At 38.1% G+C, this 15,836-nt stretch overlaps 1 protein-coding gene across 1 annotated transcript in view; it reads left to right on the plus strand.

Annotated features, from left to right (window-relative positions):
• The window catches only part of RARRES1 (retinoic acid receptor responder 1), a 79,482-nt gene that overhangs the window by 32,141 nt on the left and 31,505 nt on the right, over positions 1 to 15,836 (plus strand). Inside the window, exon 2 of the mRNA XM_069213270.1 lies at positions 13,576 to 13,638. Coding sequence (XP_069069371.1) covers positions 13,576 to 13,638 — 63 coding nt within the window. The remainder of the gene's footprint in view (positions 1 to 13,575; positions 13,639 to 15,836) is intronic.

The following is a 15,836-nucleotide window of genomic DNA, read 5'->3' on the forward strand; positions in this document are numbered from 1 at the left end:
GTTTGTGGTACTCCTCGTTTGTGAAGAAGCAGTCACTCTGTGTTTTGGAAATTACACAGTCAGTTACTACTTGAAGCTCTCCAATCTTTGGTGCAGATCCAGTTCCCATATTTTAATCTATCATTCGTGAACTCAGTGAGCCTTTCATTCCACTGATGTTACAATGCTGAGAATGGAACTTCCTGTGCTAGCTTTTGTTTCCTACTGAAAGCTTTTCACTGGTCAAGAGGGCAAGAATTTTTCTAAACCAGGGAGATTGGCTTCTGAGTTTTCAAGACAAAATGTACCCAAAGATCAGATTCCCTAATTATTCCAGTGTTTGTGGAATTCGAAATCTTTCAGACTTTTAAACGGTTCTGCTGCGTATTTACAGAAATGTTGTGCTTTTTACAAAATGTAGTGCAACATATTCATAGTATGCTGCTTGCCTACTTCAAACTGTTTTAAAACAAATAGTAATAAATGGATGTACCTTTGAGCAGATGGGTACCTTTAAATTTACCATTACTTTCATTATCGATCCGATTTATTACCTCTTTTCTCCCTATCTGCATATTTTTTCTACATGCTTTATTTTGCCCTCTATTCCTCCTAAAAAGCCACGACACCCAGTGCTTAATTTGTAAATAAAAACGTGCCAGTGCCCAAAGCTCTCCTCTGAAACATGCGGCTGCTGCAATTAAGGCCCAGATTTATACTCTATTTGCACTGAATTAGTGTAATTATTTTTTACGCTAATTCAACGCAAACTTAACTCCATATTTATATTTTGGCGCTAGACAAGTCTAGCACCAAAATATTAGAGTTAAAGTCATGTTTTGGATGCCTGAACCTAGCTTGTGTCAATGAGATTCAAGGTAGGCGTTCCCGTCCAAAAAATGCCTCTACGACCCTAGCGCATTATTTATCCTCCCATGCAAAAAGGGTACACGGGAGGGAGGCCGGCCTAAATAATGCCTGCTTAGCACCATTATTTAATGCCATGGTCAAACACCTTGTAAAGAACCCACAGGTGCCCTCCTCAAGCCCCAGGAACACCCTCGCTCACACCAGAGGGACACCACTGGATGGGGGACCCTATCCCAGGTAAGTAGAGGTAAGTATTTACATTTTTATTTTAAAGTGCCATTGGGTGCCGTGAAATGGGTCCTCATACATGGCACTGGGTGCAATGGTCATGCCCAGCTTTCTTCTTTCTCCCTTTGTGACGCTTTTTCATGTTTCTGTCCCCGTCTTTCCCATATGTGGCTTTTGCTCGCAGTAAATCCTTGAGGCATGAAAATAAGTGCCAGCCCTTAAAATTAAGTGCTGGTTCCCCTGCACCGGAAACCACCTGCTCAAATTAAGCATTGACACCACCCCTCCTTTCGGTAGGGTTACACAACATATCAATAAATAAATACAATAAAATACCATATAAAAGGCAGTTTAGCAGACGCCATCAGGCTGCTCGAGAATCATATTGACTGCTACAGTCCTCTGGATAAATAACAGTGTGGCAGCGCGTGGCACTAAAACTGCTACTTCAGAATATTACTATTATTGTTTAGTAATTTCAGTTTGAAAAGAATAGGCTATTCTAGATTGACAAAAAATGCCATTCTAAAAAAAATAAAAAACCTTTCCACAAGATTATAGAAGTTTACATGAGACACACACAAACAACATTTTCCCTAGAATACTTGTCAGAAGGAGTTACTTGCATCGTGCTCAGGGAACGCATGACACTGAGGAAGGGTCAGAGGTGAAAAATGAGGCATGAGGTGAATTCAGGAATACACAGCTTCGGTATTCAGTATCCCGAGCTTGTTAGCGCTGGCTGCGGGCTTCTGAGCAAAACTTTGGACCCAGGCAGTTATTGTTTTACAAATTAAGCACTTGAGATAAGGAGGGGAAAAATAAAGTCGTTTTATTATTTAGAGGCAGTATTAAATGTTTCCTCCATGGCCCTACAATACAGACACATTAACATCAGTCAGCCCAAACAAGTTGAAATGTGGCTTTAATGTCCATATGGTTATTTTGGTGGGAAACATTGCTAGTATATGGCAGTGCCTTGCGTGCTATTTCTAATCTTCGAAGTACTTAATAAGATGGCTGAGATTTTTTAGGTAACTGTTTGATTTCCATAATGATGCACATAACTCTGTTTAAGGAAATCTCTATTATTACGTTTGTTGGAGAAGGATATCAGATATAATGACGTCTGGCACAAGCTATAGAAATATTACAGACTATCAAAAGGGTCAGAGTTACTAAATTTACTACATATATTTGGAGCACCTTTATGGGTTTCACATTGCTCTAAATGTAAGGAATAGATCTGTAGCCCTTACTTTTTAAAATCTGTAATTCCAATGTTCCACTCATTTACTTTGGTTAATGAATAAATCATAGAACGTTGCTTATCAAATTAAAAAAAGGAATAATCACATTAGTTCATATTATTACACCCTTTAAGATGAGTGCTAGTTTTTGCAGTCCCCATCCCCTAGCCTAGTATTCCACCCAAATGGAAATGTTCCATTCACATTTCTTGAAAGGGATAACATTCTGTGACAAGGGTTTATTCCAGATACTTAGGCACATTTACTTTTACTTCTGTTATAATCATTCAGGAAATACATTTATGAGAATGGGAAATAGTGCTTCGGGAGTACTGTTTTACATACTCTTGCGTGCTTTTGTGAATCAGTCTGTAACATCTAACTTCCTATTAGTAAAAATGCAAACAGCGTTACAATCTTTTCTGTTTTGACTAATTGTATTTGTATATTCCCCGAATATTCTCATTTCATTCCCATTTTATATGTTTTGGGGCCTATTATCAAGGGCATGCAAGAGTATGTAAGCAAGTACTACAGAAGTATTCACTGCAAAATGTGTTTTAGGATAGGCCTCATTTATTTTCTTTTGGATTTTTGAGAAATGCATACATTGCAATGGATAGCCTACAGAGTACTATGCACTTTTGTAATGGCATGTGCAGCGTCTGACATATTTAAAACAGACCAAACAAACATCATAGTTAACTTATGTAAACTATATTCATAGCTCGTTTTCATACATATTCAATCCTCAAAAATAACACGTCACACGCTTCAGCACCACTGAGAATAATAAAGCTTTAACCCAAAATTAAATGCAAAAAGTGGATTTTTAGTTTTTTCGTAATGGAGAAAATAGGGGTATCTTAACAGGAGGAGAAATTAAGCCTCTTTCAAAAATATGCAGCTACCAGGGCAGATGTCTGTAAAATTCCTATTGAACTGGGAGCCACCAGCTAAAAACGAACTTCTCTGCAAAACATGGGGGATACTTCAAAACAAAAACCTAGCAAATAACGTATCCTGGCTAAAATTACACCTGAAAAACCCAGAGGAAGCTGGTGCATCCAATTAACAATAAATGAGACGTGATCTCACATTCTTGCAACCTTACTAAATTGTGTAGCCATAAGACAGATGATGTTGAATTATAGAACTGAGTGCGTCTATTCAGAGCCACATTGAGGAGGTGACAAGGGAGTGAAGTAATGACATTGGAGTTGGGAGGTCAGATGTGTGGCACAGATGGGTGATCTTCTTCTATTGACAATAGGAGTAATATTACAAATTATGCATTAGCGAGTAGGATAAAGTTTGAAATAAAGGTTTGAAATAATGGTGTTCACATAGTTGTTCTGGGTTTTGTGTTAAATAATTTGATTTGCTATGCAGTATTATTAAACAACAAGGTAATGCTAAAGTCACAAATCTGTTCCATTTTGTGAAGATTCCTATGAGATCTGGGAAGAAAAGGTGTACGATGTAATATATATATTGTTACAAGTAAAAACCTATAGTACATTAAAAGATGTTTATATATCTTGATATTCAGTTATAGCCCGTATGGCAAATTCAAATGACAGAGTTGTAGTCAAGCCATCACATCTAGAATGTTGACACTTGGTCTGTACATAACATTATAATTGATCACAAATGATGCACTGGTGAGAATATGTTTTTTTGGATGTGCCTCATTCCATACATCTTTCCACTGCTCTTTTAGTTTTGTCTTCAAAAGTTCAAATTCATTTTTCACCATAGTGGTTCTCTGAGAAGGTTTTTGATTTTATGTCTTGAGTGACTGCTTTATCAGTGTAATATGAAATTTGTAGCAGTGTCCTTTGTGGTATCATTTGTAAAGCGTTGTTCTTAAGGTAGATTTTGAAGTATAGGTATTCAGCTTGATTCCTCGAGGTATATGTGAGCTTGACGTTTTAGTTGTTATCATTGCATGTGATATGTAGTCTGAAAGTTCCTCACTCCAAAACCACTGTTGCTGTATGATAACCATAACAAGGAGTTACATATTTGTCTCCAAATGCTGTGCCCTGTAATTGGATATATAGATTTCACCATTAATGGTGAAAAATAGTTTTGAACTCTTAATTCTAGCATTTCCAAAGCTATCCTGTGGCTGACCCTATAGTGGACACTATTACTTGACCGAGTTTGTTTGATAGCCCTAATCACATCTTCACTTTTAATCGATGTGTAAAGATTCAACACATCAATGGCGACCAAGTTGAAATCAGACTGTCAGTCAGTGTTCTGAAGTTTGGAGAGGATATCCTTGGGCCTTGGATGAATGATGATAAATCCTTATAAATCCTTCATAAATGGTTGTAGATGTTGATAAATGTATTCACCTGATCTGGGACATATTGAGTCCCCAGTGTGTATGCTTGGGAGTATAAAGAAAGTTGCCATTCTAGATTGTTCCACAAAAACAATTTGTTTTCCTCTAAGCACTGGAGTTCAGTTGATTACCATGTTTCTGGCCGTTGTTTCAGGAATTCCTGGATAACTAATCTAAGGACATAATTCAGTTTCTGGTAGGAAGCCCCACCATTTATTTGGTATTATGTTTCCGTAAAGGAATTATCCTTGTTGAGGATGACTATATTCCCAAGCTTTGTCAGCTTCTTAGATGATCGGATCGGAGATAATTTCTCAATTTCTGTAGGGTCTTCTGTTCCTGGTTAGTCACAATTTGTATAACATATTGTTTCTTTTAATGTATATAGAGTAAGCCTATCAAGAGTTTCAGTTACCATTTCTGGAAAAAGGTCTATTTGGTTTCCAGAAGATGACATTGGACTGAATGTGAACTAAGACCTAAGCTCAGATTACTTTAAGTGGTAATTGTCTATGTTCAATGTGTGGGCCAATTTGTTAATATTAATGAGGTCGTCCAAAAGGTATATAGCTTCAAAATGTTGTTTGGTCATTGTAGTGTTTGTTTCTGTTGTGGATACACTCACAGGTTTTGGTTTGTATTTGTGGAAATAGAAGAGTTTGAGATTGCCAGTAATTTTTGTGAATACATTTTTTCACTGTTAGTGGTGGGGCAGAATTAGTTTTCTTTATTGAGTATCCCTATTTTGCTGCTTCAGTCTACAGTCCAGACAGATCCTTTAAGCCTGGATCGTGATACTGTGTTGACATACTATGTTTGTGCAGTTTCTTCGTCTTGAAAGGGTACTGGCCCATACACAGCGGCATCCCACTAACCCCTTAAAGTTGCTATCTTCTTCTACAGGATTCCCTCTAATTGAATTTTCTTCTGGAGGCACAACCATAGCAATTTCCCATGGAATATGCTGCAGACTAGCGTTCTCAAGACTCTAAGTTTTTTTTTTTTGGCTTGTTTTGAGGTTTTCTCAGATTACAAGGTGCAAGTAGCTTAGTGTGACTCTTTTTGCTGAAATTCTGTTTTTATTGGTAATAAAAACATTCATATAAGTGAGTTATGCTGAATCATATCATGGGAGCTGCAGGATTGCCGACTGTTGCCAGTTAAGCTTTTTTTCCTTCTCTGCTGCTTCTAGTCTAGGGCCATCAATTGTGCATCAGGAGAAGTGGCACTGGGACCCAAGGGTGCGAGGTACAGTCTGGACACCCATTGTTGCTATATTTTTCAACAAAACTGTGGCTATGAGGCCCATTTCCTTTGCCTGTATGAAGCCCAAGAAACCTTTGTTACAGCACATATCTTGTCTCTTTTTGTTGCTTCCAGGTGTATCTACAATGAAGAGCATCCATTTTTGGCTACACGCTTTGTCCCTTTCTGTTTTTTAAGTCTAAAGGACCTGGATAGTTTTATGTTGTGATTTTTAAGGGATGCTTTCAGATTCTGAGATGGACCTTTGTGCTCCAAAGAAAGCATGTTTAGGCATTGTTTTATTTATGACATCTGTTTTGTTGGATTTCTGTATAAAATAGCTAACTATCATTACATCTTCACGTGCAGTTTTTTTTTTTTTAGACCTCTCTCCTTTTGAAACGCACATTTGAAAGTTTTCCCATTTTAGCACTTTCCTGCATCCCTACATAGCTTCTTACTACTGGATGCCACCCTGTCTACCCCACCCCTATTGTATACCATAATCATAATACATGTTAGGCATTGTTATTATGACATGGCAAGCCATTTTGAGGTTGAATGATTGTCATGTTTTTATCTTTTGCCTGCATTACTTGCAACAACTCATCTGAGTGCATATAAAAACTGAGATTGATTTTTTTTTCAGTATATGCAAATTTATTCAGTGTAGTTAGCCTAGAATTATGGGCAAGAATCTTCCCTTCTGAGTCTGCATTACCCCCAATGTTACCCCATGCCTGGTGCTTAATAAGGATTTGTGCCCTTGACAGGCAGTTCTACAAGGAACAGCTACTGAGAAAATACTTATTTTAGGCAATGACTCTTTTCAACTGTGAACTGTAAATTTCTTCTTGGATTTTGGAGATTTCTCTTTGTCTGGATCTCGATTCAGCTGTGCCTTGATTAGTCAGATCACTTCCTCTATCACGTCTGCATTTTCCTTTCTCAGGATAGTGTCTCTCTGTATGGAAGTTGCTCTGTCCATTTATTTTCTCTGTATGGAACCCTATCTGCCCTGGTAGAGCCTCAAGACTGTTTGATTTTGGGATACTGTAGGTTTTTTTTAACCTCCCAAAGGGGTTAATTTCAAGATTGCCAACCTTTCAAAGAGGATCCCATCTAGTCACAAGTAGACAAAATAGTCTTCACATTAATGGTGTTTTCAGAAAGTGCAATCGATTCTCCAGGAAAATAGGGAAATTCACTTCAGAATTCCAGTACTGAGCCTCACCCACCATGCCGTTCCCACCGTTCCCTAAAGGTAAACACACACTCTGAAAAAGTACAGTCCAGAAAAATGGAAAAGGTAGGGAAGGGATTAATAATATTGGGTTGTTAGTTGAGAGGTGATGAAAGCCTCAATCAAATGTTAAACACAGTCCTTGTCAGGGTGACTACAAAAGTCAATAGATAGACCTATGCTAAACCCTCTAGAAGCTTTGCACAAAAGAAGTCAGCCTTAACTTAAGAGGCAATGTGTAAAGTCTTTAGTCTGCACTCAAACAGTAATGAAGTTAAAACATAACACCAGACAAATCCCACCACTTGTTAGAAAAAGAGAGTAAAGTTTAATAAATAAACTGACACCAAAACAACAAAACTCCAATCAGCAGATTTATGAATTTTAAACATGTTTAGGTGAAAATAGTGCCAAAAAGCTTAAAACCCAAACACCATTATCTGGTCACTCTAGACAGATGTAAAGTCAGAAGTTAAGGTCAACCACAATGGAGTATGGACTGCAAGAGACTAAGTTCATCCCTTGAACAGTTATCTTCTCAGGCCCATGCGACGAGCTGCTGTTTACATATATGGTGGCCGCAAAGAGATTGTTTTCGAACCGAGAGGGGGTTGGACATTGAGGACAGTTGCTGTTGTAGCATGAAGAGCAAGCCTTGCTGAAGCTGAATGTTGGTGGTCTACGCAGGTTGAAGCTGTCAGTATGAAGAGCAGGTTTCATTGGAATTTCTTCCATGGGTCCAGGAGTGATTGATAAGTGGTTCTGAAGGTGCCACTTTTATACCTGGTGCCAGCCTTTGTGTGGGGGGAAATTCCCTGGCCTACCCTTAAAACTGGTTCTAGTCAGTTCTTCCCCTGATCCAGACTCCAGACTGTCTAGGGTGACAAAGGTAAGGGTAGACTTGGTGTCATGTTCATTTGTGTGTGCTGCATGCAGGGCCCTTCCAAGTGCATTCAGGTACAGCACATTCCCGCCATCCTGTCAGGAAGACCCACACCCCTCAAATCTAGGCCTCCATTATCCCATGTCGGGAAATAATTCACAACCCACAACTGTGGAGTAATTTACAGTAATGTGACCCTAGACACTAGTAGTAAGGCCCATTTGGCTTAGGCAGAAAAATACCAGCTTTCTAAAAGCGGCCTTTTAGAATAGTAACTTAAAATAAGACTTTGCCACTAAAGATGATTTTAAATTATGATTCATTTGAGTGAAAACAGTGGTTCTCTATCTGGTCCAAAACTAAAATTATCACCTATTAAGTGTAATAAGGTAACCTTGTATTAGTCTATGGGAGGTATAGATTTACAGCAGGGAAACGTGAATTTTCCATGCCAGGACATGTACAACTTAAACCAACATGTCCTACTTTTTACATACTGTGCCCCCTGCCCTATGAGCCTTCATGGCCTACCTCAGGCATGATATATACGTAATAAAAAGCAAGGTGTAGCCCTGCAAAAAGGTTTACTTTGCCAGGTTGAAATGGCAGTTTAAATTAAAACTGCACTACAAACTGCAGTGGCAGGCACGAGACTCGTTTTACAGTGCTCCTTTGGTGGGGTAGCAGAATGAGTGCCTCAGCCCACTAGGAGTATTTAATTTTCAAGCTCTGGGTATATTTGGGCCCATATTTATACTTTTTTTAGCGCCACATTTGTGCTGCTTTTTGATGCAAAAACGGTACAAAATACAATTGTATTTTGCAAGTTTGCACCGCTTTTGCGTCAAAAATGACGCACATCGGGCACTAAAATAGTATAAATATGGGCATTGGTATCATGTACTAGGGACAAATAAGTAAATTAAATGTACCAATAAGGTGTAGGCCATGTTAACATGTTTTAGGGAGAGAACTCAAGCACATTACCATTGGTTAGCAGGGATACAGTGCGCAGAGTTCTAATGCCAACAAAAACAATTCAGCCAACACAGGGAATGAAGGTAAAACATCGGTGGAATACTATGCCATGGGTGCCAGGTCTAACAAGGAGTCTTACACAAAACTAGCCCAGTGACTAAATACAACTAAACTCCATATATTTTTACAGGCTGTTGATACCTCAGATGGACCTGTATCAGAGAGTAAAACAAAAGGGGAAGGTGTCACACCGCATTGTCACACAATGCAGTAATTAAAATCATACAAAAATGTTTAAACGGTTTTGGGGGATAAGAGCAGATTAATTGAAAACAATGTAAAAATCTGATCTAAGATTGTACAATATTTCATCAATATATAGTCCTAACTATTGCAGGTGAATGAGTCCATCAAAGGCCAACCCTCAGATCATACAACTGGAATATTGCTCTACTCCATAAACAGACCATATCTATTTGCCACAATTTTGCCACTTATGTAATACGCAATGGAGCTAGTGTTATATGCACTAAATGTACTTTTCGTGTCAGTAAAAAATGGAGAAAAGTGATGTAACAATAATTTTATATTCTTACATTATAATAATAAATCGAGAAAATGCATGTTCTTCCCTTTTCAGATGTGGAAGAGGAGTCTAAGATTTAGGCAAAGATCTGATCCGTTTGGAATCCATAAGAAGCATAATCAATTTGCTGTCTTTTTAAAATCATAGTTATTAATGGGCTGGAATGTATCTGTTATAATATCTTTACATATAAAGTCATTTCACTACACATTACATTACAATAATTTACTTATATTTTAGGAACAACAGATCAGTGCCTCAACCTGAATCTCATGGTGGGGAAGTACACTGCCATAAAGACACGCACTTTACATGTGTGCTTCTTGGATCAGAGTAATGCTTTCGATCTGGTGAACCACAATCAACTGTGAAATTGTTTGGATAAACTGAGTGCACCAAAGGATATAATGTCTCTTCTAGGTTATATGTAAAATGATTTAGTGGCTAGGATGCAATTTGGATCATCTGGAAAATGTATCTACCCATTAAAGAAGAGGTGTGAGGCAAGGATGTGTGCTTGCTCCATTACTTTTCTTCCTGTATATTAATGATATTGATGAAAAACACTAATCCCTTGGTATTGATGCTCTGAATGCTCTGAGGGTTGGCCAAAAGCCTGTACAGATACTTTTATACATTGATGAGACAGTTCTACTATCTCAATTTCGCCTAGGGCTGCAGAATGTATAGAGGAGCAAGATTTGAAAATAAACTTTAAAATGTTGACAGTGAGTTGTGGCAAGGGGAGATTTAGGAAGCACCCTTTTTATATCAATGGGGGATGGGTCATCAGCACTCAGAGGTTTAGCTATCTAGGTGTGCAAATTTCCTCTCATGATAGCTGAAGTACCGACAAAAAGAGCAAGTAACAACAATATGATGAGAACTTCTATAACTTCAAATGTGCTGCTTTAAATACCTTATGCCATAGTTTATTAGAGCAAAATAGAATATCATGTGGTACTCCTGCATTCAAAGTTTTTGACAATCTAGTTGATAAATGATCAAGGCCACCATCCAATGCTGTATAAAAATATTTGATATAAGGCACCATGGTGAAATCCTAGTCTATCCACCATTTCCATTAATACATGCCTACTCAGATCAAGATCCCCTGAGTTTGTTTTACGTAAACAAAAACAGTCTCTGATTTGAAGTTACTAAAAAAATTATGAGATTGCCTGTTCACATTTTGCTCGTAAATCACTGAATGTACAAAGCATATAATGATTACGCAATTTGCCGATTGCACCAGCACACTTAAAGGTTCATAAACTGCACATCGTTTTTTGAAACATATCTGCCAGGTAAGAAATCTGACAGTGGGGTATACCATGTCACTGGTGATATCGTAAATACTTTGCTACTTTGCTCCAGGCTTGTCAAATCTTTAGCCTCGCCTACAGTTTCTTAGACCTAATCCCTTTGAAAAAGTTAGGATCTATAAATCTAATAAGGCAACCAGGTTATATTTTGCTTAAAATGGTATGCTAAATAGTCGACATTCCAATATCAAAATTATCACAATTAATTTCGAGTGCCATCCTCTCCCCCATAGCAGCCCAAATACAAAAACAAAATCTGGTATCTTCCAACCTCTTGGCAATTTCATAAACTTGGTGCCCTGCTTGAGGTTTTTGTAATTCCAGATTAAATTTACTATGGTCCTATCCAGCCTTCGGAAATATCACCTTGGGATTACCAAAGTACTAGAACAAAACAAATAAAGGGACTTGGGGAGGACTGAAGTAATATTTATATTGCAGCAGCTAATCAAGCTAATAGGTAAGCGTTGCCAATTTCTCATTGTTGTTCTTTGTTCCTTTCATAAACCCTTAGAGTTCTTTTTCACTGACAACCCTATATCAATGTTGTATATTATTTGTCTATATCACTATAACACTCTTGTAGTACTTGTGGCTTACTCTTGAGTTCCAGGCATACTGCTGTCCTACTAATGAATTTAGGATCAAGCAATGAGTACTACAAGTGTAAATCTGAGCTACACATAGCAATATTTTTGAGAATTTGACCCCTTGAACATTGGGCTTCTAACTAAGCTATGTTCCTTTTCCCACATTTCTATTCCTTATTCACAATATCAGTTTTAACTTACCAACTATTTAAGATTTCCAATGAATGAAGTGCTCATCTATAGCTAGTTAGGACAGTCATTAGATTATTACACTAACTATGGACTAGGGAGCTAGTCGGAAGGTGACGTAATGTGGATGCCTGTAGCAGGTTTTCTTCTTTAATGGAGGGCACCAGACGCTCGGGTCGAGGCCTTTGCATGCTCAGTTCTGCATGTTCACAAATGGGCAGTTAGATCACCGTTGCTGTGCCCCCATCACAGTTTGTAAGGAGGTGGTCTGTTATTATGCACAATCCCGTCGATGCACTCAGGTGTACTTTGTGTAGACTTTTTTGTCTTTGCTACGCTGCACTAATTACATATCATTTGACGGGAGGATTGCAATTTTGCAATGACCTACTAATGCAAAAATGTAATTCTTCCTCGGGTTGGTTGATCAAAAGAGGCTTTTACGCTACTCAATAGTGCCAAATGTTGGTGCAAAACCACTATGCAGAGGTGCAAAGTTGTGGCCCATTGTATTTAGTAACAGATGACTATGGAGTTCAAGCTTTTTTTTAGCCTTGGTTTGTGAGTTTACCAAGATGAAATGGACGTATAGTTTTTGTGTTCACTAGAACATCTTTTAGTGTGTGTTATGATTATCAAAAGGCTTGTATCTCAGATTAACTCAATCCGACTCTAGGAAATTGTGAAATATTCTGCAAATCGTCATGCGGACTGGTGGTCGCCGATCTCTTTGGACATGATTTAAATATGAAGCAACAATGACATACATTCATCAGCAAATGTATGTATGCATTCACATTAAGAAACTGGCTTACTAAGTGAATGACCCTTTGAGGTTCCAGTTAAACCCTATTGGTTGATCTTCAGATTTCAGTGGAAACTGAGAGGAAAATTCAACTTCTGCTATTTGCTGCCTGGGAAGTGTTTTGCAGATCTGAAACTGTCATGTAGGCACAGTAAAAAAACGACTGGTTTCTGAGTAAGCTAAAGTTCAAAAGGGGAAAATTAAATTATTTTAAAAGGATGTCTGAGATCTTCCAACACAAATAACTGTGGCTTATTTCCAGGATTCCATGGAACTTGCCCCCGAGTTATCAACAAAAACAGTGCGCCATTGTCAGTAAACCTCGATTTCCAGACCATGCAGAAACTTCATGTCATGGCTTCTATTATTCCAAGCCTGAAACAAATGAACATTATCAAAATAAAGAATATTTCTCACAGAACATCTGTGCCAAAGCCTTGTGCAACTTCCTCAAGTCAGCATGCCCCAGTAACTACCTCTGGTTAATTTGAAGCTATCCATACTTCTCAATGTTTAAACATCTTGCCAAGTTGTGAAAAATACACATAAACACATTTTTTTCAAGGCACCAGAGAATGAAACTATTTAAATATTTGTGACTAGTTTTAAAGATCGAGTCAACCAATGTAGTGTGGTTAAACACAGCCAGTCAAAAAATAGTGTAAACGAATCCACTGGGTCGTACTTTGTCATGAAATACTCTGATAAACAGATAGAGGTGAAATGCATTCATATTTTTTCATGTCCCAGAATAGCTGTGTTCACCATAAGTGCCTCGAGAACTGAATGTCTCTTCTTTCATCTGGCACGACAAGCCATTTTTGCCTTACATTTAGATCATAATGTGCCTCAGACTTGTACTTTTAATTAAATATTGTGGCCTTTTCTTTAGACCTTATACAATGTAAGATGAGAAGAATGGATTTGCTGCCTTTAACTTGAAAGATATGCTGATGATATTAAGTTTGTTTTATTTTTAGAACTTTAAAATATAATCTTTGCTGGCAATTCTTGAATATTATTTTTACTCTATTCCCCTCTGTTTCAGGGTGTTCCAGGAATTGGCCACAAATACTACATTGAGTTTACAACAGATGATTTCAAAACCAACGTAAGTATGTGCACAAAATTGCGATCGAAGGGTAATTCATTTACCATTTAATTTGGTTGGACCCACAAGTATTTTGTTGAAATGAGCAGCAGAGCTAAATATATCCAGAATAGGAAATTCTCTTTCCCATGTCCTTTCATACCTCATTAAGTGTATTTTTTCCCCAAATATCATTCTGCTTGCTACTTGTATATGTTATTGAAAGGGAACAGTGATGATATTTTGTTCTAGATCACAGTGGTCTCAAAGAAACGCCTCATTCTAGCCCACATTTTTTTTCCATTTGTTCTTTGTTTTTTCCCTTAACTGTTTTTTTCTTAGGCGGGGCTCACGGAACATTGGCACAGCGCTGAAACTACCAACCAGAGACTGGAATTCCGGGGTAGTGGATTGGGTTGGTTCTTTATGGACAAAGTTAGTGGGGTAGAAGTTTACATTTTTTATACGCTGTGGGGTACCGGACTCCAGGATGTAGGCATTTCATAATTTAAGGGCATGAATGAGCTGATAATTAGAACTACTGGTTGTTACTTAGCTATATCTAGTTACTGGAATCTAAATGTGGCTGTTGCCAGTAGCAGTAAGCTGTGGTAATTACTGAAAGAGCATTGGTTGGTAGAGGTATATTCAAATCAGGCTTTTCTGATTGTAATTATTTCAAAGGTAGAATTATCCATTGAATGTTGTAACATGGCTAATAGGAGAGGCAATGTCAAAAGTTGAATGTGTAGAATTTATAGACAGTGAGTATCTGCTCTATATGACATTTGGCTACTAAAGTGATGACAAGTAGATTGAAAAGGGAATGACTGACCAACTGAAACATATTAGTTCACTGTGGGTCATCTGATTCTGTTCTTATGAGACTTTAAACATATGAATATTTAGATGCATGTACACAGGTTTTCTGAAAAGACTTTGTAAAATGTATGTTTGTCTTCAATGCAGTCGATTGATAGAAACTATATGGGTGAAGTTAAATTGTAGATACCTCATACCACCCGGTGTCTCGCCTTGTGTTTGAATTGTAAGAATAAACCTGTTTTTCTGGGACGCAACTAGGGGATTTTAGAGTGACATCATAGTCTATGAAATTGTAATATATGGATATCACACGTAGCCATTAGCTTGAATACTGGTTTTAACTCCATTTTATGGCTGTTATGACTTTGCATCATTTGTGGAATTGCTCACTTCCTGGGTTTTCCCCATCTCCCCTATGTCTCCAGTAATCCAAACAAAGCTCATAGTCTCACACCCTATTCTGCCATACTCGATCCTCCAGACACCCATGAAAAGGATGGCAGAACCAAACTCTTCCCTGTCAGACACAGGATCCAACATATAGCGAGATGGACAAAGAGAGGAAGAGCAGGAGGGATGTGGAAGCAGGGTATAGTCTGAGCCTGGGGAGGGATAGGGCATTTAAAAAAAGCTGTGGGTGTGGGTAATAGGAGAAGAGGTATTTGCTATTTTTAAAGTAATCTTAGGAGGATGGAGGTGAACAAGGGAAGGATTTGTACATGATCTCCAAAGTCATGCTGTTTCTGTGCATAACTGACTATAATGATTAGCTTCACAGCGGTAGAGTTTTTCGGGACTATACATAACATAAAAGTATAGTTGGGTAGTTTTGAATAATGGAGATATTTTCCACCTCAGGGTTCCAAGTGACTCTGAATACATTTTGAGCCCTCGCTGGAAAACATCCTCGTTATTGACAGTAACCCACATAGATTTGTACAGCAGAGTATTGCCATTAGTATGACCTTGGGGAAAACAAAGCTCTCTCTAAAATCATCCAGAATGTGAAGAGAAGCAATTGTCTGGACAAAACATGTTTTCTTGCATTAGCAAATATTGTGGATCATGATGAAATATTCCTTTACTTTGGGTTATGTCCTCGATAGCAAATCAGCCAGGGTTTTATGCTTCTCCATCTCGTAAAAATAGCTTTATTTCTTGTATGGGTGGAAGAAAGCGAGACTGCTAACAGCATTAGTGCTGCTGAATGGCGGGCACTTGGGGCAAGATATGCAAACATTTGAAATACCGATTTCCTAATTGCGATTCACTCTGAACTCATTGAGTTTCATTTAGGGATTCCTTCTGGGTCGCAAATCGACCTATCTCCTGAATATTAATGAAGTAGGTCGAAGTTTGCGACCCGTTAGGAATCACAGGGTTAGTGGCCTGCT

This window comes from Pleurodeles waltl, chromosome 11, assembly GCF_031143425.1.
Source record: "Pleurodeles waltl isolate 20211129_DDA chromosome 11, aPleWal1.hap1.20221129, whole genome shotgun sequence".
Classification (NCBI taxonomy): Eukaryota; Metazoa; Chordata; class Amphibia; order Caudata; family Salamandridae; genus Pleurodeles; species Pleurodeles waltl.